General features: G+C 41.5%; 1 protein-coding gene across 3 annotated transcripts in view; it reads right to left on the bottom strand.

Moving 5' to 3' along the window:
• The window catches only part of rbpjb (recombination signal binding protein for immunoglobulin kappa J region b), a 48602-nt gene that overhangs the window by 12598 nt on the left and 10834 nt on the right, over positions 1-25170 (bottom strand). For 2 of the 3 annotated variants that reach the window (XM_037111713.1, XM_037111715.1), the window contains exon 2: positions 6142-6180. In XM_037111713.1, coding sequence (XP_036967608.1) covers positions 6142-6180 — 39 coding nt within the window. Of the gene's footprint in view, positions 1-6141; positions 6181-13589; positions 13705-25170 lie in introns of those variants that run through there. The other variant, XM_037111714.1, reaches the window with a different exon arrangement.

Below are 25170 nucleotides of genomic sequence, written 5' to 3'. Positions count from 1 at the left end.
CAGGGCCGGCACCATGTCACCAGAGACCTCTGATGATGTGACAGGACATGCATGACTTGCAGGAGGGGTGACATCAAACAACAGACTCATATACCCACTTTCGTATTTTTGCTAGACACGGCAGTATGTGTGTATATTGGCATTAAAATGATGAGTCTGTTAACAAGAAATGAATCAGCAACTGCAGCAGTTTGAATTATGAACAGTTGAGGTACGGTCATCGTGTTTCCTCTACAACCCTTCAGAAGACATTAAGAGGATTACCAGCACAGCTAGATATAATGGGAAATTGAACATTATAATATAAATAATAAAACAAAAAAACCCCACAAGGACAAAACATAAGACCTAATGGATAAAGGTTGCCCTTTAAATGTTGATGAAGTGACCAAATATGAAAGTATTAGTGCTGCAACCACCTATGGTACCTGAAACAAAACTAAAACCAACACGGATGGGTTGGGAATACCCAAAAATACCCCCTGCCACCACTACTACAAAACAATTACAGAGGAAACATGGTGAACATGGAAACATCTAAAACATGCAGGTCAGGGTTCACTTCCCGAGTGCTCTTCACAATTCCCCAGAGCCCAAACTGATGTCTTGAAATTGCTGCTTTTTGTCCAAAACCTAAAAACTCCTCATTTACTAACGCAGATGACAAAAACGAGAAGCAACTTATTACATTTAAGAAGCTTGAACAAGCAATTATTTCACATTTCTGTTGAATAAATCAATGACACAAGCAATCAATTACCAACAAAGGTTAAATTGTAAAATGTAATGTAAAAGGGAATAGAACAGCCTTTTTCTGATATCTTATAGTCCAAACAATTAACTAATTAATCGAGACAATAGGCAACAGATTAATCAATGACAAAAATAAGTTTGAATGGCAGCTTTAATTGATACTAACCGCAGATTTCCAGAACAATCCACTTTCACATTCTCTCCCATTTACTAGTGTTCTGGTAATCACTGCCCTTCTGCTGTGTGTTGTGAAAACACAACTTTCTGCTTATGTTCCGTTTCCAACGCCACCTCACAAACTCCAATTATCACCTCTTTAAATCAATCCCCCCCCCAAAAAAAGAATAAAAGTCGAATCAGCCACAATCCCCCAGCCTCTATAATTAATGTCATCTTTTATTCTCCGAGTAAATATTCAAAAACATTGCAGCATAGTTATTCTATGACACCAGAATCTCACAGTGGTGTCGGGTAGGCTTCGTGCGACAGCTTTGGCTTGTGGTTAACACTGTTTCACTGCTCACCAAACTGTTCCAGACCACTGTGGCTGAGCTGGGGAGAGACCATTCCCCCCCGTCAAGACAGAAATGCCTAACCAGAAGATTAAGCTTTCACTTGCAGCCATTCTAAACACGCCGTCATCGGCAATGCCCTCTTAAGCACGGCTACCTGCTTCACAGCCACCTCTGAATGACCTCTGAAATAGATAACAAAGATGCCCCAACATGTGGCAATGATCACATGAAACTGAATATCCTGGGATCAAATGATTAACCCAGTGGTGGGTCTGTCTTTACAAACTCGTGTCATGGAGCCAAGCATTGTTCAAACCCACAGAATTTTATATTAAATTCTAGTGGGGAACCCAGCGTTTACAAAGATACCAAATATGTCAAGCTGAATTTTGAGGGAAACTGTGTAATATTTTCTTGAATTTCCTTCCAGCGTAATGTTGCATTGCAGCCATAAAAACTATGCCATCGATATTTATGAGATGATGACGTGAACCGTCAAAAAAAGAATGGGGAAATTCAGGGTGAAAATCATGACTTTAAAAGGGACATTCACAAGAGGGGAAAAACACCCACCTGAAAGGGAACAAATGACAATGACACATCCAATGTCTAGCACGCAGATGGGTGCAAATAAACCGAATAAGGCTGTTCATGGAAAAATATGTAGCGGTGGCTCCTTGTCATCATCTAAACAGAACTGGCCATTCATTAGTGAGCATCTTGTATAGCTTGTGCCAGACACATGACACAGCCACATCAGTGTTTTCATGCACCATTCACTGCCCTGCTCGAGTAGTAACTGGGTAATTCAAAACCAATAAAAGTTCAGAGGAAAATGACAATTCAGTTGTCTACTCACACCACGTTGGATGAAATGATGATGGATAGTTGGATTAAGTTTTGTAGTCTGCAAAACAACCTTTCTGGGCTTTACTTTACAGCATAAGTGAAATGTCATTTTGGGGTACATTTAACCTTTAAGGACAGTGCTAAAACAGAGAATGGACATCTGGAAATAGTCCTGCATAGTTTTTATGAGAAGAGATGCAGTAAATGATAACAGTAATGATGCTGAAAAAGCTGCCTGTAATCAATGACTTCATTATCTGCCCGTAAAGACAAGAATGTGATGCAAATGTTGTAACAACTGCGACAGGAGGGGGAAATATGAATAAACTAAAACTCATGGTAATTGCAAGGATCAGCGACGCTGAAGGGGATAAAAGGGACGTCTGAGTAATCACTCATCTCTTACACATACTGAAACGCACAACCAAGAGATAGAGATTAGGTCTCTTCCTGAGAGCTGAAAGGAAGCAGAAGTGAGAGAGACAGTGACCAGTGCACAGCCTGACTTCCTATGCGAGAGTAGCGTGCAGACACACAAGATGACACAAAAGTCAGACGTGTGTATAACTAAGAATTATAAAGGGAGAGTACTCATTAAAAAACATTCTAATACAAAGATATCTAGAGCTAGACACACAAAGAACAGTGCAAACTGGGAAATCAATCCCCTCATTTCATCAGATTTCATCAGAGACAGGAAGGGGCACCTCAATCTTGAACTGAAACACACACACACACACACACGCGCGCGCACACACACACACACACACACACACACACACACACACACACGACACACACAACACAAAGCCACATGCAGATGTAATATAAAAAGTAGCGCACACCAAGGGGCAGGCAATGACAATGCAACCACGCATCTACGCAAAAAAACAAAACAATTTTTATCAGCAAGGTTATCAGTTTAGCCGCAAGCAGATTTGTGATGCAGATGGTGACTGTTTACCTGAACTAACGAGACACGTGCACAGTTAATCAGGCCATATGCAACGTGCAGGAAATACCAGCGAAGAAGAGCTGAAACAACCCAACACAGGAGCAAACAACCACACAGAGAGAGTGTGACACAAAGTGGTGGACAAGGAGCAAATGACACAGGAAGTTAATCTCGGGTTTAGTTTCTGACAGCTTTTTCTTTTTTGGGGGTGGAAAAAAAATGTGCGAAAGGGTATTCACTAAAACAGAAGACGAAGAAGAGGAGGCAACAGATGTATGGACTGAGGAGAGAAAAAGGTTAACACACAAGAGAAAACAAAAGAGGAAACGCTTGACAAGTGAGACAAAAATGTGCCAGACAGATTCATAAAAAGAGATACATATTCAACAGCAGGCACTACGGGGGGTCGGGCAAGCATGCAAGTGTGTATGTGTGTTTGAGAGAGAGAGAGGAGGGGCTAGGTTAAGCCAGGCTACAGATGCAGCCGAGCAGACAGGCATCTGTCCTGTACATCTGCCACAGCGTCTACAGCAGAGTGGGGCTGTCACAGGACCCCCCATGAACATACGCACTCAAAACACACCCGTGCACACACGCACACAGTGGAGGGGCATATTAAAACACGCGGGCACGGCGAAATAGCTCAATTAACATGATCAGACTGCAATTAGTGTGCGCCCTCGTGAATCACAAAAGGTAGATTACACACGTTTGTGGTGTCAAGCTCGGGGTTAAGACATCAACAGTCAGCTGCACCAGGCTGCCGCTCACCCTCCACATTAATCTGCTCTCCATTTGTGAATGTATGAGTGGTGACCTAAAGAGAAGAGCCTGCACAATGTCTGATGTGTGACCTCCAGAAGGCCCTTGTGAGCCTATAAAACTTGGCCCAGATCACAGCTCTGATGTTTTACTGCACCAAAACGTTATAAAACAAAGGACAGTGCCAAAGAGTGTGTGTGCCGAAAAGCATCAACAGCCAATGAGAGAAACAAATAGATGTGTATTCTTTCAATTTGGTGCAAACTGAAGGGCAAATGAATCTGATTTTATGAGAGTTTGAGGGAGAAATAAACATTATTTTCATTGCTGATTAATCTGTCAATTACACTATTGATTAATTGATTAGTCATTTGGTCTATAAGATGTCTGAAAATGTCTGATATTCATTTTGCTGTTAATGGACAGGAAAGAAACCAGGAAATGTTCAGATTTTAGAGGTGGGAATCAGAGAATGTTGACTGTATTTTCATAAAAAGAAAAAAAAGTTGGATTAACAGATTAGAAAAATAGTTGCCGATTAATTCTAGAGTCGACTACTAATAGATAAATTGTAGTCTTTTCACTCAAAATGATGAGCTATCATTACCCTGTACCAAATTTGTTGTTATCAAGGTTTCATTTCAGTCCGAGTCTGAACATTTTTGATATCTGAAAGGCTGTTTTCTATTGAGCGTTTCCATGTGAGGCGATGGATTCTGCAGAGCTGTTGTTTGGGTGAATAAGCCCTTGAAGGGGCGGCTCCCCTAACAGAGGAGGCAGCTTCTCCCGCCTGTATGTTCATGTGTTGTGTCTGTTTGTGTGTGTCTGTCTCAATCTAAGATCTGTGTGTGCGTGTGTGTGTGTGTGTGTGTGTGTGCGTGTGTGTGTGTGTGAGACTGTGTGTCAGTGTGTGTGTGTCATGTATTGCATTTCCAGTCGAGTAGCCTTCCTGACAGGGAGGCCCTGCAGGACCCAGAGAGCTTTAGCTGCCCTAAAAAGCCCCTGCAGGACAGCGCACTGTTTTAGCTGCCTGACAGAGAACCATGGGGCTGCAAGAGGAGGGACAAGTGGGTGTGAGTGAACATGCAGACACGAGGACACTGAGCAAGATACAAAGAGACAAACACAAAGAACACGACACCGGCAGACACAAGGGTACAAAGACACAAACACACAGTAAAGTTGTTGTGTTTTAAGCCTTGAGGCTGCTGGGTAAGGACTGTTTTGTGCCCGTCATATTTCTGGCCATCGAAACCGTCACACAAACGGACAGGCCAGCGCAAGCCAGCGGACTGGCAGCACATGAATGAAGAGGGGGACACATCAAAAAGGTGCTGGGGCCCCTTTTTCCAAAACCATGCTCGGCTGTTCCAGGCACAACGTAACCCCTCATTTTCCCTGCTGAGCGCCACGCGCAAATGTCGAGCACACGCATACACAAACATACAGGCAAACCCATGCCCGTTCCCAGTAACAAAGAAATAAAACACCAACAAGCAAACAAGTGCACACGCACACACACACATCTCCAGAAGCAAACCACAACATCCATCAGCGTTATGTGTTCACCCAAATGTTGCTCCAAATGACTTGGAACAAACATGAGAGGAGCAGAATAATCAAAAACTTGCAGTGCTGCCCGTCAGAGCTGCACACAGTACAGTGCATACAGAGTGCAAGTTTAGACTACGAGTCCTCAGTAAAGGTGAATTATTGCTTCTCCGTCTTGTTTCTCTGCAGACAATGGGGTTCATTTCAACACAAGTGTATTGAGGAATGTCCCAGAGGACTTGAGAGCAAAAAACTACAGAGATCTGACTAATAAACAATCAACAGCAGAGGAGAAGTGATGTAATACAGCAGGAGTCAACAGATAACAGCTGTCCAGTGGTGAAAGTATGTACAATCCGGCCAGCAGTACACAGTACAACTACACATGCCGTGTTGTGGCTTTGCCAAATTAATGTGCTATTGTTGTGGCAACAACACGCAGCCAATCAGCATTGTATTTATTCACTAACTTAAATCAACAGTGTTGGAAATAATCACTAGCTCCTAGCATTTCAGAGTAAGAAAACACTCAAGATTAGTACAATTTAATCTGTAAGGTTTAATAAAAATACTAAAAATACTGTGTATATCTTAACTGAGATGCCATTTCTTTTAGGCAACAGTTGAATCACTTTACTAACAAGAAACCCTCTACAAACAGGAAGACATACAAATACACCGATGACAATAAAACAAGGTCTTAAGGAACGAATGCACTGTGTGTGTGTGTGTGTGTATGTGTATCAATGCACTCACCTTGTTAGGCGCTGTGGCTGAGGGCGCTCCCCGAACTTCCTGCAAAGACACAGAGTGAGAAGAAAACATGAGTGGGCTGGCTATCAACCACAAACACACACAGAGTAAACACTGCATTACACAATGGCACGCACACACACACACACACACACACACACACACACACACACACAGGCTTGTCGCTGTGGCCTTGACAGTGTGTAGCAGCACTGTGCTCAAACAAAGCCAACTGACAGGACGTGTCGGAGGATGTTTTTGTGTGTTCATGAAAGCAGACAGGTGATTATCAGGTGTACAGACACTGAGGTCTATACAATCCAACCCATGTTGATGGCATGTTAAAACAGGTTGTGCATCATCAGAAAAAAACACCGTTGTTTCAGATGTCATTGACCATTTTAGACACTATTATTATCGGATTGCAGAATAAAATTAATTGTTTGATGGCAAACTCAACCATAAGGGCTGGAAAGCCTGAAACGCTGAGTGCTCAGGGGATGACTAGTTATCCAAGTCATCAGCTTTGAACATTTAATAGATGTAGTGCTGATACAGACCTCAACGTGTGACAACAAAGCATTAAATGCATCAAGTGTACAAAGCTAATAAAAGCACACCGATAACAACCGCAAAAGCACTCCAACTTCATCTCTGACACTGCTTTCAGTTCAGTGGTGCATAATAGCTGAGGGCAGATTTCGCTTGGTCCGAGGCAACACGCAGCATTTTGAAAACTAAATGCCGCTGGGATTGCAACAGGGTAAATGCTTCTGTATTTCTAAAAGATGTGAGATACTGCGCTCTTTTTTTTATCTCTTCAAACTGATCTCAAGATGGAGCGAGTGGTGGAAAATCTGACTTTAATAAGAAGACAGATTGATTCAAATGAGTGTGCAAATTCAGCTCCATGTGTGGCAAAAATTAAAATGTTTGAAAATCATGCTTAAAAGCAAATTTTCTACTCATGATGTCAGACTAAAAAACAGACACCGAAAACAAGCAGCACCTCTTTTAACATTACCAGCAGTAATGTCGCACCATCAGTCTTTTACCCCTTTTTGGTACAGCCGGCGCATTGTCTCTGTCCTTCGAATAATGATTTGGATGTCAAATACCACAGCAACGGTAGAAGCTTTCTGGCATTTTGGTCAGCCCTCGGGCAATTAATGGAAAATGTTGCCGAAAATATCAGTAGATAGAAATTCACATTTTTTTCTCTCCTGCCCATAAAGACGCTGTGGAAACTATCGTTTAGATTGTTCAAAAAAAAAAAAAAAAGTCCTGCTGCCTGTCCAAGGCATGACACACAGGAAACTCGTATCAACTTTCCGCTGAGTATTTCAATCATATTTGACAGTCAGTTAAAATGCCGCAGGTTGCATAGCAGCAACGAGCCCCCTGACACACTTCAAAATGTAAAGAAAAGCGACGGGTGATCCCTGTCATCTAAAACTGAGAAGATGACACATGAGTGACATCTTATTTAACTCTTCAAGCATTTCTACATTTCCCTGGTGTCATCCCTCCAGTGATTAATCATTCATTTTCACTATTATGACAGCATCATTTAACTTTGCTCACTATAAAGATACTGTCCTCAGGTTCAGCGAAGTGTAACTGAGTCATACCTGAAAGCTCTAAGTCATACATTGCATGTAAAAGGAAACCACTGCAAGCACCACAAAAAGGCCGTCAACGTAACATATCGCTGCCGAGGATGACTGTTTTCTGGTCAACTTCTTCGGGTTGTTGGTAAAGCAGTGACGTGCACGACCTGTGCTCTGAACTTTTTCATGAGTAATAACCGATCGACACAAAGTGCAAACGGTCTAATTTCGCATGCGATAATTCTTGAACAAATCCGTAAGTTTTCTTCTCTTCTTCAATTCACTTTACTTCTTTGTTTAATCAATATGCAAATTAGCCAAAGTGGTAATTTTAACAGAGAGAAAAAAAAACTATAATAAAAAGTGCAGACAATGGCCACTGACAGGAGCACCAGAGTCAAAGGTTAAAAAGAGTGGAGCAGAAAACATCGACTTCCTTTTGTTTCACCTGAGGGTGTTAACGCCTCACACGTTTGTCATTAACTGTCAGCCAGCACAAAGCCCTCCGTTCAGCCAAATAATCACAGCCTTATTAGTCTCATAAATTAAAATTACAGTCTGTGTCTTAGCACGTGCAGAGGCTGGATTCACTAGTGTGAGTTCCACCTGGAGAGCTTTGGCACCGTGTCAGTTATTGACACGCTGGCTACCGCCTTCAGCCAGTATCATCCATAGAGAGCGCTCCAAGAGCATCCCAATACCATTTACCGGATTTACTGGAAATACTGCAGCTAGAGCAAACATCCGAAAAAAGAAAAAACACACCCTGGGTCATGTAGACTAACTTCTGTTTAACGAGACATCCCACTTAAATTATTCATATACAGATAGCAGACTTTAAAAACATGCTTCCTGTTAATATTTTCACATTGTTCTCTGTTATTTTGTTGACTGGTCAGGCGTCAAATGCATCAATTCAGCTTCACTGTTCGCCTCATTTGTAATCTAAAAATGTGTGTTAAAAAAAAAAAAAGTCTTAAAAAAATCTTATTGGTACACAGTGGGCAGGATATGGAGCCAGGAAAATAGTGCCCTGTTTTCTATTTACTGAACCGAGAACAATGAGAAGAACACCCACACGCTGTCTCGCTTACTGCTAAAATATTTATTTATACAACATTTCGGTCTGTTTGGCCTTCATTAGGTCAGACAGAGAATCAAATCTGAATTAGAACGTGGCACCAAGAAACAGAAGCAAAACATATTATAAGAACTGCAGCAAACAATTCAACTGTTAATAATAGACGTGATAACGCCGTCTGAATAATCCAGTCAAGATGTTCGGCCTTGTGCGTTTTTTTGTTCTAGAGTTCATCTGGCTGCCTTATAACTAGTGATTGAGTTAATATTGTTAGCATGAATTTCTTAAGCTGCAATATTTCTGTAGTGAAAATCTGATATCACGACAGTCCTCAAGTGAATATACAGTTACAAGAAGGCGGTTGCTGGCAAGTGTTTTGTATTGAAACTACAGAGGACGTCGGAGACATTAAACATTAAAGGAGGGATTTACTTGCAAACTATTCTAACTCAAGAATCTAACATTCAAACGCGCACATTGGTCAATGTACAAAAGTGTGCGTACAGTACGAACCTTAGTGGTTGTGACACTGAAGTCATGTGGCCATAGTGTAGTTTGTTTATAGTGTAATATTAGCCGTTTACTTGCAGGATACAGAGACACCTAGAAAAGGTGTACACCGGCAGACTTGAGCTCTCGCCCATCAGCTTCCACCAGCTCAGATGATGCAAACTTTCTCGGTAAGCTGAAGGCCAACTCACTGATCAGTAGTCCACCAGCAGCAACTAAAAAGCAGCCTGCACTGGCACCTATTGCTCCAGCTTTTCCCAGACAAGACAGATAAATCTGGGTGCACCACCTGACTGCTTAATTGTATTATGCTGTGGTATCAATAATGATAAAAAAAAGAACAGGATTCAATCAAAATGCAGCTCGCTAACTGTGCTAGAGCTGCGAGCGTGAGGAATATCATATGCCAAGTTCATTGCCTGTGATCTGTGAAGAAGAGCTGCATGGAAATGATATTAAATAAATATTTACTGTATTAACAAGAAAATTGGTCAAAGTTTTTTTTGTGTGTTTTTTTTCTATGAAGCTGAGTCAGATTATTCGTTAGTGCTCAGAGGCTGATGGTGCGTATTTCCAGGTATACTATTTCACGGAATTAAACCCTCGCGTGTATTCATGTCATCCTTTTGGCCCTAATGAATTCTTATTTCTACATTTGAATAAATGCTTCACAGGTTCTGTTTTATTCTACTATGCCTTATTCTTAACCATATATAAGCTTAATCTTGTCGGAAAACAAAAAAAATGAACAAAACATAACATTAGACAATGCCTCTGAAGAAGGTTTCTAGCCAGGGATAACATTTTCATGCAATGCACATGCGCAGCTGCAGGTCGGCTGTGTGTGACAGCACCCAACACAAATGACCCATGTCAAAAGTTAATTGCAGCAGAATTATTTCTGTTTCTGTTGACGTCAGACGGCAATGTGGGCAAACAGTAGCCGTTCGTTGTCCTGGCACCAACGATATTCACAATTCAGCCGCAGCACAGACCCTCTCCGCTGGATTTAATTAAGTATTTATAGCATTATAGCAGTATTTTGCTTGCAATAACAAGTAGCAAGCAAGCATAGCAAGCAAGTTAAGGTTAGCAAGCTAGCTATGGATCCATGCAGCTCTATGCTGAATAACTGTGACAGTTGGACAAAGTATGCTGTTAGCCTGAATAAGAACTTACAGTTCACTAATGGTGAATAATAAAAAATGTGTCTGTAACTGATGTATTCACCATATACATAAATAAGCCTGCAGATAAACTGTGATGTTTAAGGTTTACTTAAGTTTCTTTGCTGTTCTCTGCTACTAGCTCAGGAAGGAAAAGGTGTATCTTGTTGTCATGTAATAACCTTGTTATGTATTCATAAAAATGTTAAATTCTATGCCCTTCCAGTTTCGTGGCTAAACTAATTTCCAGCGCTTGTGACAAACATACTGAGGTCAAAGTCCCCACAGCGTTCAATCAGCCTCTGGCTGCAGCAACAACAAACAATGGGAGCATATGTCACTGCAGATATGTGACATACTGTTCTTAAGCAGCACCACAATGCACATACTGTAGGTTTATAGTAAAGTTAGAACACTGCAACTGGAATTTTGTTACCTTTTATAGCTAACTGACTACATAGAAACATGTCGAGTGCCTTCCTTTTTTACGGCAATGCACCACTTTTCAGGGGTAACAAACATTGACCTATCTACACCCATCTATTGATGCACTACAATAACACGCAGATAAAAGCACATGGCTGGCATAAAGAGGATGTACACAGCATGTGGAGGTGACTATATGGAGGGGTGTTTGTGTATGTGTGTACATGTGTCAAGGGGAGTGTGTGTGAGTCAGTCTTTCTCCTTTGGGTAGGATGTGGTAGTGTTGCATGCTGCTGTTAAGTGTGTCAATACACCTTACATGCCATCTATAAACACACCGATTGTGTTTTGCACGGTTGGTGAGGGATTTTGGCACGCAGGCACGGTGTGAAATTGAAAAAAGAGGCACGCAAACACAAACAGAGGGATGAAAATAGCAATAATAAAAAAAGCAAGGAAGAAGAGGCAGAGAGGGGATAAAGGGCAGGAGAAAGCGAGAGAAAACTGAAAGCATGATTGGTGCAAGAGCCAGGAGGAGGGAGTGGAGGTGGAATAATTATAAAGGAGGGCAATCAATAAGGTTCCCACAGCGAAACACTGATGCCTCAACTGGCTAATGGATTCCAGACGGCTCTCTTCTCCCTCCCATCCTCGCGCCCCCCCCAACCACTTCTTAACCTCACCCCTGCCACTGCAAAGACGGAGCGATGGAGGAGAGGATACTGCAGGGAGTGTGGGGTGAGATTAAAGGCGAGGCAAGAAGCAGCGAATACGTTGTAAAGAGAGGGGGAATGGGATCTACGCCGAGCTGAAGTGGAAGGATTTAGTGGATATAGAGAGAGAAAAGGAAGGTGAAATAGGGGAGAGAGGGAGCAAGAAACTTGAATCAGCCAAGGCTGCTTTCACACGCTACTTTTAGAAGATTATGTAACATTGATCATGAAAATAAAAGCCTAATGAGAGTACAGTATGCATGCATCAAAATTTGCATCCTTAATCTCTAAAATTCTTCAAGCGCTTTGATAGGATTCCAGGAAACTACTGCAGACAGTAATGCCAGTTTAAGTGCGAAGGAACGATGTGTAAAAAGAGAGGCGAAGTTGGTCAGATGTGTTAAAGTGTCGGGTTTGCAAGTTCTGTGAAAAACCGCCACTGCGTATCACCTCACTTCGACGCACTCGCTCAAGACACAAATACCAACAAGACAAAGGAGACCAAACACAGGAAACCGCAAAAGGTAGAGTTGCAGAAAGAAAAAAAAAAGCATGCTGACTGTTGCATCTGCAGTTTATGAAGGCTAAGCCTCAGTATGAAATGGCATGCATGGCAGCAAAGTTCAAGAAAGTTCAGGCACAGAAAGTGTCAAATCTGACTTATATCAATTGCAATGTACCGCATAAAAGCCAAAAGGGTCATTTAGTTGCAGAATGACTTAAAGCCTTCTTGTCCATTAAAGTAAGTCACTTTTGTCTTCTCATAACACTTTTTTACCATTTCAAGTGTGTATTTTTTGTGTTTTTCAACCTTTTATTTACTCATATGGCCTATTTCTGTTCTATAATTTTAATCATTTTAATCCCATTTTGTGAGGCACAGAGGGCTCCATCTCTGCAGAAGTGCGACACATGCAGCTATTTAACAAGCGCTCACACCCAAAATTTGTCTCATCTTTTTCCTTTGCGAATAATACCCCATGACGTGAGCTGCGGCACCGTATGCAGCCAACTGTGAGGACGAAAAGTGCCTACTACTATGCCTCTGACACACGCGGACACTCTCAAGTGAAGCTGGAGGTCAATGGAGGAAAAGGAAGCGGTGTTAGATGAGTTTTGTCTGATTTGCTCTCCATCCGTTATCACCACTCTCCCTTCCCTCCTCCTCACCTCCTGCTTACTATCACTGATTCCGCAGGATACAACGAGGGTGACAAACACTGCAGTCGAGCTGCAGTGGTGACAAATCAAGCAACGGGATTGGATTCACTACAATACTACAGCATACAGAGGGTTATACCAGCAGGAAAACAGTAACACAAACGTGATTTCAGCTGAAACCAGGTCTCATTTATCAATTATGTAGTTATGGGGGCAAGAAAAAGAAGCCGAAGTGTCAAACTTGAGGCCAAAAAAGCAAAATACAGAACAAATAGGAACTTCTACATTCAACATTGCCTCCAGCTGCACTATTTCAGGCATATTTCAGCAGTATATGATGTGAAACTGATGTACTGGCTGCACTTCTGCCATTGAAAAAAAATCATCAACCAAAAAAAGAATATGAGGAAGCAATCATTTTAAAAGTCAAGTATGACTACTTTGCAGATTAATCTTCAACAACCCTAAGGGAGTTTGTTGGTAGTTTTGTTCAAACAGAGCCTACAAAAGTCTAAACCTGAACAAAAGGACTGCATTAAGTATACTGAGTAAATGTGGTTATACCAGAATTACTGCTTCCAAATCAAATAAGACTTTACTTTAATATCAATTTTTATTGTGTAAAGAGAAGTGCTGCTTTTCAAGCCTTGTAAACCCCCAAACGTGTGTCCCATACACTCCTCGTCCCTTCCAGGCCTGTTTATGGAGCCTCAAATAGGCCCTTTTCACTTTGCCGATATCCCATTAGGAACACGATAGGCCCATTAAACAGCAGGTAGCTTACCCTGGCATGGTTACTCATGGGTGAGTGTGCCAAGGCCAGCGGAGTCGTATGAGATGAGACAAAGTGTTGTTCCATTTACAGTGGAAGAGGATGTCCTGACTCGGGGCTTTCACTGGGAAGTGAGAGTGATGTCACTGTTGGCTCACAGGGTGTCCAGCCTGTGTCTATCAAGTACCTGAGGGGCATTAACTTTGGTAAATATCAAAGCAGGTCAAACATTTGGATTATGGTATAGTTAGTGGTTCCAGCTTCTTAAAAATGCATGAAGGATGAAGGGTTGGCTTCATTTCTTTGTTATTTTTAGTAGATGAAAAATCTTTGGGTTTTGGACTGTTGGCTAGACTAAAAAGGAGAAAAGAACAGCTCTTTGGGCTCTGGGAAATTTCCTTTGGACAGTTTGTGAACTAAATTAATCGTAAAAATAATCAGCAAATTAACTGATAATGGGACCCTATTTAGTAAACAGTTCTGGTTTCAAATAGAGCTGCAACAATAAGTCGATTAGACTAACTATTTTGATGATTTCACTAATTTTCCAAGCAACAGTGCACAACACAAACACATTTGCTAGTTACAGCTTTGTGACTTTGTAACCTACAGCTTTGCTCATACAAAGCTTACTTTTATTTGTAAATTCTACCATTATTTTTGAAATGTAGAGGTAAGCTGATTGATCAGATAACTATAGTTATCAGCAAACTTGGCTCTGATAAAGGCTGCCACTCTAACGGGGATGTACCTAACTGATTTATATATTCATTCATCTATTAATACTGGCCAATAAAAATTCACCTTTTGTTCCATCTCCAGTCACCAGGCAGGTTTCCTGTGATAAAATTAATTTTGTGCTGGTCAGACAATACTGACATTTTTTTCCCTAATCTTCTCATTAAATGTCTAACTACAGAACAACTTAATGTACCAGTTGCATGAAGACCAAAAGATACCACTGTAAAGAAAAGATGTTACACTGTAACTGGATTTCTGTTCCATTTAATCTGAGGGACGATGGCTGGCAGAGGCACATTGCTTTGCTTCATCTGTAGGCTTGACTGGCATGTGACTGACAGAATGAGGGTCCTCATAACTGAACCACAGAGATCACTCACTATTAGTTAAAACTTTTTTAGACACAGACAAAAATCAGAGAAGTAGAACGTGGAAGTATCACAGACTCACCCCCGTCATGTCACCTGCTTGTTTACTTGAGCGCACACATTAATCTGACCGTGACACGAAGGGAACATCCTTCATGGTGTAAAAGTTTATAGCCGGAGATTTCCAGTCTGATGCAACTTTGCAAAGCGAGATTGTCAGCTTCTCTTTTACAGTGATGGATTACGTTCGCCAACTAAATTGTTGTCTGCACTGGTTGGAACTACACTGTAGCCTGAGAGCCATGGGAAAATTGATAAAAGCGCCTCCGCCCTGCCAACAACAATATTCTGAGGGAAAATATAAAGCTTGTAATGTTTTTGGAAGTATGTAGGCTTTAAAATGTTAACACTAAAAACAGAATATTGTCTTTCAGGAGATTCCTACTCCTGCATACCAGTCCAAAAATATGACAGTTAGCATCTAATAAACTAACACCGCGGGCAATATTGAAAAACCTACTGCAGATTGGCAATTTTGCTTACTTTATTCCCAATATACATTTTCTATTGTTTTGGCTTCTTTAGAATACACACACAGATTGCGACCCATATGCAGAGGCTTACAATCAGACTGACATTTTAATTTCTCAGAGGCTAAACACACCAGCAGTCGGAGGGTGACAGACCGTATTTTTGTGGTAGCTTATTAAAACCCCACACCTCTAACCAGCAGAAGGCAGGACTCAAAGGCGCAGAGTGAAACACCATACCAAACCACCCCTAAGGCCTCGTTCACAGAGCACACACAACCACAAACTCATAGTGAGCATCTCTGGGAAGGAAAAAAAAAATATTTGTCAAATCTGGACCAGAGGCCGGCTGACAGTAAGCGGCAGACATCCAGTCATCTAGAAATCAGATGGGAGTTATCGCAGTCAAACGGGGGAAAGATTTGTATCTGCAGTTTATCAGGATTTATAAACATTCTCCTTGTCAAAGTCGTGTATCTTCATTTGATATGAAGGTTTTGGCCGGTGGTCACACTTGTTAATAGTGGCCAGCAATAAGAAAACCACAATTACTGTGACAAACATGTGACTTTCAAAAACATGAATGTACAAATAAATATTCAGCTTAATAAAATGCAGCTTTTTTCAAAAAAATTAGATAAAAGTCAATTATATCTTACTTTGGTTTGTTTTACAGCAGTGCATTCGTGAGGTGCCAACATCGCCTTTGCAAAGAATGCTGGCTCATGCAATAAAGTGTTTTCGATAATAAACCTTAGTTAAAGTATTAGCATTCAAAGTACAATTTTTCCAAAGTTTTACAATCAAACTGTACTCAGCTGAAGTACAACATCTTTACTGTAAACCCGCTGTCAAATCATAACAGCTTCACGTTGGTCTGAACAGAACGTCTCAGTTTCAGTCCTGCACTGCTAGCTATTCTGCTAGCTTTGTTAGCTCCCTCAGCCAAACACACTGCAGGAACCACCAATGCCAACAACAAACAAGCTCTCCTCACAATTTCAACACATATTTGATGTTTACAGTGTAATATCCGGGAAAACAGGGTTTGTCCCCATGTCGACAGTGAGTTTATTGCCTACTCTAAGATCTCAATTTGTCATATTTTACATTTGTGTTGTGCTGAGTAGCCAGGCAGTGATAGTAACTATAGCAACAACATGCGAAGACACGCTCAGTTGTTGTCAGCACCTTGTTCAGTTATTTGCTAAGCAACAGCCATGGATACATGCTTGCAGAAGTAAAACAGGATGCTATTAGTCTTGAGACCTGCAGTTTCAATTTTGTTGCATTAGACTGTTACAACTAAGAAATGACTGAAATTAAACAATTTTAGACTGATCCCATAGTCATATTTACCTTAAAAAAAATACTTATGCACATTTAAACTACAACCTGAAATTGAAAAGGCAGGAACTTATTTCATTTTTTGTGCAGAGGATAAGACGTTTGATTGACTATATACCTTATACATGGAAAAAAAACAGCTGCAGACTGCCGAATATGGCATATCCTATTTTCCACAAGCTACTTTATGCATATACTGAGGGTCCTGGTTTAAAGCCATCACATTGATAATCAAAAACATTAGATATTTTTTGATGACAGTTACTGTGAGAATATGAAACTGGAACTCAACTGTTGTTGCCACAGGAAAATGAAAATTAACACTAAATGTAGCTCTAAGTTTCATTGATAAATCACTTTTCAGAAGTCTCCCCCATTTAAATATACAACCTGCAGAGCACAGATAGATTGAATGGATAATAATAATAGAATAAAATTAACCTTTGAGTAGAGCACGGAGGGAAAACCCAGGGGTTCTCTCATCGCTCTTTGACAGGTAGTTTGACATATGAAGTATTGGTGACAGAGTGGGGTGGCAGTTGCTATGAATAGAGCATCGACCACCCACCTCCACATGCTAACACACAAACACGCATTAACACACGTCAACACATGCAAACGCAACGGGGGGTTGATTGAGAGAGTGTGAACCCAGCCTGCCGTTCATACGGGGATGTGTTTGACAGCTGTGACTGACAGTCCAAACATTACGGAGGAAAAGAACACACATCAACACCCGAAGGCTCAGAAGAGACCGAAATACACACCCTGACATGTCCTCAGCACTGTGTGCCAGACTTCTCAAGAGACACATGCTCTTATGCAAAAAGCGCACTGATACACATACAGTTTTTGCTCTGTTGCTCAGGCATGTACCTGATACATCTCTAATAAATCAAAACAGGAGGTGTTCAGCTTTCTGGGTCTCACAAACTTTTCTGTGATAACAAAAACATGACCAGATTAATGTTCTCAGGCAAGATCAGCTTTGAGAATTCATATTTTGAAGTTTTATTACCAATATTTCATTATTGTTTTTCTGTTCAAGTTCAAATATGTTTTTTATTACCATAAACTGTTTATTGTTTATTATTTACTTAGTCGGAGAAAATGCACAATACACATTTTGTAACAAAGCTACTTTTCATCTGTTGCCCTGGGCAGATGTTACAGAGGAAAAGGATCAGTTGTGGTATATTAAAGTCTTACACTGCATAAATTAAATACACCAAAAAAAAAACATCACATGAAAAACTAAGAAACTAAACAATTACCCTGAGACAAACATCTGAAAAACAACACTACATTCTCACGAGGGATCACGCCATCAGCAATCCCAACATCATTAAACACAGATTACAAAGGAAATTGTTTCCAGGGGACACCAAAAAGGGATGCACGTCAAAGAGTCAAAATTGACAAAAAGGCACAAATATGAATGTAAGAAATATGACTGTGAAATTGATTGATCATTGTAGAACCCAGTTAACCTGCACCACAGATGACACTGCTGAAGGCTCTTATACAAACTGATGTTCGGTGTTGCTCAAGAATGTTTGACTTCTTGTGAATAGCCTGGGTGCTAGTAACCGGTTTGCGAAATGCTCCTGTTGTTGCAGCAACAGTAAAATGCTCCCCATGTAAGACTGCAAAATATTTGGTAGAGCAAAGGAAATTCTGGTCAGAGCGAGATAACAATCTATGCATCACACGGAGCTGACAAGAATCAAAAACTACAGCGTTCACTGGAATCTACTCAAAAATGTAAATTAATTTGTTTCGCAAGATAAACAAATGATTTCCTTTCAAAGATTAGATCAGTTTAAAAGAAAATATTGGCAGCATTGTGTAAACTTCATCTCTGATGTTGTGAAATTATTAATGGTTGACACATTTGGCGAAGCACTTTCATGTTTTGTCTACATTTTAGATGGACAAACACACAAATCCATCTTTTGTGGACCTAGAGCTTCCCTGGGGACCAAAACACAACCCACAGACGCCAGACGCCATCATTCATATGCTCAAGGTCAAGGGTTAGGGTGTGACCTCTGAGGTCAACTGGCAGGCAGTGTGTGTTCATACATGTGGATGTGGCCTCAGACAGATTATACTATTAATAAACACAGCCGTTAATAATCTTTTCTGATGATATTATAATCATAAATACCCCCCAAAACATATTCACAAATAGTTTGTACTCTATGATAACATCAAGATATAAAAAGTGCTAGATTCATTGAGGGTAAGCCCCAATCGGCACCTAATTAAACCATTTTTCACACATCTGTCACGAGGGTGGGTCAGCTGCACTCTGACACAGGCCATGTGTGAATATGAGACTGTGTATATGGATTTGCATTTACACGCACACACACTATACACACAGAGCTCCAGGACAGCGCACACAAACAGCAGTGTGAGGGTGAGAGGAGGGATGGGAAGAGGGATTAGGCCTATAAAAAGGTGTCTGGTTTCCCTGCCTGAGGGCTGATAGCAGATATCACAACTCCTCGGAGTGGCTGTACACCTCATTATCAACATCATGCTCCCTCACAGCTTCCACTGGCCTCAATAGCCATGGGCAGTCTCAGTGACACCAAATATATGATCCTGGCTCTAACCTTTTGCGGAAAACAAGGTGCTTATACACAGAGATTACCAGGGAAAACTTATTTTCGAGGTAAATCCAATCAGTTGGTCGATAATAAAAGAAAATCTACACGTCATCTCTAGATGTTTCTAAATCAGCTTAAGTCCACCAGGTGCACTCTACTTGGAAGCCTAAATGGGTCTTAACGCTAATCAAAGTTATACAGCATAACCAAGCAAATGAATTCCAGCAGTTTGACTAGGGGCGTGGTGATAACCACAATATTGACAGTAGAGCACGACTGATACTAGAGTTTTGGGCCGATGCCAATATTGAAGAGGGAGAAGGAAATTCCGCTGAAGATATATCAGCTAATATACACACATTTCTTGCAATGATCCCTTAAACGTGGTGATCAAAAACATGTGACAACGAGATGTAACAGAGGTGGGATATCAATGCACTGAAACTTTAGACATCACTAAGTATTCAATAATTATGAATGAAACCAAGCATCTTTGGCTGCATTATCAGCGTGACACACCTAGACTTGACTTGGGTGGGCAGCACCCAAGTGTATTTAGTAACCAATTTTAGCATTTTATACTTTCAATTGTTTTATATCTGCCCAAGATGGAACGATGCCATCCATGATCTGCCTTTGCTCTTCCCATCCGTCTACTGTCAGTCACACATGCCATGCAGAGATAGAATTGCTCTCTGATATAAGATCAACATCTACAACTACGCCTACGTATGTCGTTGTTTTGTACAATCTTGTAAGTGCGCCTGGCTGTTGTGATGCCGTTTGGTGTGTATTGGTTTTTTGAACGGCTTCGAAAAAATCCTGCACGTAAGGTGCTTCTTAGGTGACTTTAGATAACGCAGCGTCATCGAAAAAGCAGACACACGAGAGAAACAGGCGAGAGAAAAGTGAGGCAAGCCAGAGTGCATGCATTAATGTAGACAAAGCAGCAACTAAGTACTGTAGGCAAACTCCTACAGCGATTCTGAAGAGAGATTGCGGTCAGATACTAAACCCATTGATACTGAAATACAGAGGTCACATGTAAATACAATATAATTGAAGCAATTTGTGTTGTCCCTGTGTTCAGGTGAAATCAAGAACAATCAAAAATACATTTTCAAAGTATCTTTAAAAAAAAAACAAGCATGAATCTCAAAATGCATGTATTATTTCACAGAGACAAAGATAGCAGTCTAGTCAGTGGTGCGTTCAGGTGCAGGAGGTACTCATGTTGATGTGTGCGACGGAGGGAGCTGACAGCCACCTTTTGTACAGCTGACATGAACTTACACCTGTCAACGAGCTTATTGATATTCACCAGACACAATAAGCAAAGCAAAATAATGGGCTGGCAATGACAAGCTAACCTGTTATCGAGCTCATAAAAAAACTTCTAAGAAGTACCAACTCATGCCTGGGAGCTTTATTACGTGAAGTCCTGCCAGAAATCAGCACTACCTGAAAGACACGAACAGGCTGGGATCGAGACACTGTGCTCCTTGTTAGTTACCTGCGTATGGCATAATTTCAAAACTTTCAAGACCGGACAGAGTTAAAAAATGGGTGGAAATAACATGTCTCACCAGGCAAGTGAATGTGTTTGTGTTGAAGGGACTAAGTGAGAGAAATTTGGAAATTCGTGCCCGCTGGCTACATTTGCACTGGCAGCCTGTTGAAAAAAAATACCTGCATACTGATGTCACAACCCCAACACACACTGTTACGCAGTTAGAACACACACCAACCACGAACAGCAGACTTTTCCTTTAACTCATAGGCTCACTTCCTCAGCGGCACCGTGCCATGCTGCGTGTGGCCTGCAGCGAGGGTATTACGCACACATCCTTCAGGCACGTATTTAATCATTGAGAAAAAACTGTCGCAGTGAAGGTGGGCCAAGTTTGGGCAGTAAACTCGTATCCTAAGTCAACCCCGGACAAGGTTTTTAAAGAGTGGGGTGGAGGCGAGAGGGACGATGCGAGAGACATAAACTGGGGGAAGAGGAATGGACAGAAAGTCTCCCAGACAACAGAGAGATGTGGAGGCTTGCTCTGTGTGCTTGGCACTGCTGCCCGGCATGTGCCACCATCCATGCCAACAATGGCAGCAGCCAACTAGGAGTGGTGAGGGCAGAGTCACTACAAATATATGGAGCTATGAAGCAACCACAACTATCCACAAGGAAAGGGAGAGGATACACAAGCAAGAAAACAGAGAAAGATCAATAAAAAAAAACAATGCGTAGGTTTAATTTCTTACTGGATTCTCAAAAACGACATGGATCTGAGAGTAAAAGCAGTGTCGTGGGCCAAATACTGTCACATGAAAGGGCACAGCGCATGATTGTGGCTACATGACTAATTTTTGCTATTCGTGTGTGCCTTGAATTTTAGGGGGAGTCCATTCCCTTTCTTGCAGGCAATTCTATTTACATGCTCTTTACACCTCCTAAGCCAAATGAACGTGGAGAGCATCAAAAGTAATTAAATTACATATTTAATGGTTGTTATTAGTCCCTAGTGGACTTCTTCAGCAAGTTTTCAGTGCTGGTAATTTTTGCTCACAGATATGGTAATGATAATGGTGAAACTGCTTTATTTTAAAAAATGAAATCTACTATTTCCCTACATTTTCGGGAAGGCCCCCTAAACCCAAATTCCTGCGCCTAAGAAACTTAGGAACACTGGATGTGAAATACATCTTTACTATGTCACACCTGACCTTGCTTGGCCCTTTTTCCTTATGTCCAAATAATTCCAAATTTCTTTGTTTTTAAGTGAGCAAACGAATCAAGCACTGCTTTAAGCGTATATAAAGAATTTCTACTTTCAACATCTACCCTAACATTAAGCCACTCTGATTGCCATCCTAAAAGAGAAGGGCAAGATGAAACAAAAAAAATGAAGGATGGTGTGATCAGAATCATAAAGGGTCTTGAAAATGATCTTTTAGAATTTAATGTTGCATGAGCAGATAGGAGCCGAAACAGAGAGAACTTAGTTGACGGAGTTAACTGACTACTGATGAGCTGTCCGACCCTCAAGGCTGACTGACTGCAGATGGCAGAGGTCTGGTAGCTGCCCTGAGACGCCCCGCTGGAGGCAGAATCAAGGGCAGGGCTCAATGGCGTGTGTGTGTGTGTGTGTGTCTCTAGAGTTGGGTGGGTCACATCAGTCTGCACTTGCAAGTGCCTCCATACACAAATACACACACATACACACACAGGGCACCAGCTCCATCTGTCTTTGACATGGGAGAGCTTAATGACAGAGGCAGAAAAGCCAAAGAAAAGGCCTCCTCGTTCTGTCTCCCTCTCCCTCCCTCCCTCCCTTAATTTTCCTTCCCTCCGTCTCTCCCCCTCTTGACCGCACACTCCGACATCAATGCTCCATATGGAGCTCTCTGGACAGACATTTAAAACTCGTCTCGGCCTGGCACACAATCAATAAGACATCGAGACGTACGCTCACTTGCACATCAACCATACACATTAACGAGTGTAATTTGGCGCGCAGGCTGGAACATACTCTTTTGCACATACAACATGTCGTGAACACAAAATAATGAAATTTCCAGTGTGCGCTGTGGAGCCAACCTGCACTCACACACACGTAACACCCTCCCTTGATGCCTGTTCTATCTTTAATGATGTCTCCTTTGTGAATCCTGCAGCTCTGACTGTTTTCTCTATACTGCGTGCCACCTGGCTCCATTCAGTCCTCAGATAACACGTGTCCTCAATCAAGATAGTCTAACACGTCTGACCAGCCACAGTGGATGCACAAAGAGGTCATCACTGAACTGATTTGCCTCAATCAAAAAAAATTAGATATATAACGCGGTATTACTGAGCACAAGGTAAATTCACCTCACCCCAATCTGACAGAGCTTGAGCTCTGGGCCGTGAATGTAGAGTCCATGAGTGTGCTCTGTTCAGGCAGACAGATGATAGAGGAAACACAAGACATGTATTGCATCATCACACCTCCAACAGGTTGAGACACACAGCAAAGGAACCTCTTCAGATACCAAAAGTGTGATTGTGGTTTACATGAGAGTGAAATTAAGGATGTTAAGATACCAGTACACGAATGCCTCTGCTACCACTTAAAATGTTGAAATCAGTATGGCCCTCATCTCTGTCACAATTCAATAACACGTCATTTATAAGAAGTTTGCACAAACTCGACTCAACAAGTTCGGATCAGGACCGAAAAATGCTATTTTGAGTCACTTGGTGAAAATTTTCATCAATATCATCTTATCATTGTGATATGAGACTCCCAACAAATAGGGGCAGCATATCACAAGACTGACTGCGAACCACTGGCAAGTGTATTCATTTTATACATCGACGACTGTAACTCCTGCTAGCTTATTAGCTCATTTGTTTTGCAGTTAGCCAGACCACAAGGGGCTAGCTGGATTGCATGCAAACTTCAGTGGAAGTAGCAGTCTCATCCTTGCACAATCTCTTTTTAGGACTATAATAAACATGAGTTTTGCTGTCCAATCTTGTCAGCGTGCAGTTACAACATGTCTGTACACACAGAAAAAGAAAGTCATCAGTCTGTATTGGGCTGAAAGTGTATCTAATCAAGAGACAATCCAACCACAACAGTATTTAGTTTAAGGACAAAGCAAACAAAAAATACCTTCTGGAAAACACAAAATTCTTGAACCACTAAGTCCTGAACAGCTGGCTGATGCAAGTCCACTCACTCGCATGTGTAAAAAGATTGGAAGAACAAGACAACGTCACGTGGGCTGTTTTAAGTAAACACAGCCGCAGGAGACACAGAACAGAACATTTTCGGGCCGCCAAGCGCAAAGACACACAGGAAAGTGATCTCACGTAATTAGACATTCATAACAAAAAACTGCACTGAAGTGACAAGTGTGACTGTAGCCAAAGAGCCACGCAGAAACGCCGGGGTTTAGGGTTGAGACGGGTCATGTGCTCTGGGGAAACTGTCAGGAGAGAGGAGCGAGGGACGAGTCGAGGGAGCCTTGAACCCTGAATGAACCACCCTTTCCAGCTCCCCTTTCCCCGCTTCTCACTCTCTGCTGAGCTGATGACTCACTGCTGGAACAAGAGAGGGAACCCAGGGGGAAAGGATTGTGAGTTGTCGAGATCGACCGCAGCAGCACTACTGTAGCTTGTGCTCTTGTGCACAACAGCCGACAATGAGGGGGCAGGTAATGTGTCTGGTAAAGGATATGACAACCACACTGGCTGCTGTGAGGATCAAACTCGAGGCCTTCACTCTGTTTGCGCACATTTGTTTGCAAAACACATGGCTGACCACAAGTCAACAAGTGTCAACCATTGATTCCCTTTTATAAATCATGTGTTGGTGCACCTTTGCCTTGCGAAAGCTCAGTGGCTTTTTCATGCATTGCTTGAAGGAACAAAGAAACTGCTCTGCACTTAAACTTCTCACTTTGCAGAGCAATCTATCCAATCCTTGTCAAACTCTTGGATTTCAAGCTAAAAATTGGCACAGAAAAAGAAAATGAATCAGCAGCTATAATGAAAACAAATTCATCACCTCTTCCAGATAGCGTGAGGATGTTGCTGTTTTTTCTTGTGATGATTAATTGAATTTCTTTGGATTCTGATCTTTTGTTTGAAAAAAAAACACCAAGCAAGCAGCTGAAACCCTAGCACACTGTTTTGTCCATGAAAATGTCATAAAGTAGTGAAAAATGTCCATCACAATCTCTTAAACTAGAATGGCATTCAGCAGAGCAGACACATCTCCTTAGAAGTCCACTCAATGATAATAGACACCCAAATACACCTAATATTTTTCATTGTTGAAATGAGTCCTTTCTTGCAACGTTAAAGAAAGAAAACACATTTCTGGATACTTTCAATTTTCATGGATATCTGTTCACTAGTTTTGTACTCCTGCTGACAAACCACCCACCAAACAGACAGAAGTGAAAACATAATCTGCTTGTACATGGCTACATGTACACC

The sequence above is a fragment of the Acanthopagrus latus genome, chromosome 10 (assembly GCF_904848185.1).
Source record: "Acanthopagrus latus isolate v.2019 chromosome 10, fAcaLat1.1, whole genome shotgun sequence".
In the NCBI taxonomy this organism is placed as follows: domain Eukaryota; kingdom Metazoa; phylum Chordata; class Actinopteri; order Spariformes; family Sparidae; genus Acanthopagrus; species Acanthopagrus latus.
This window is presented reverse-complemented; position numbering and strand designations above follow the sequence as displayed.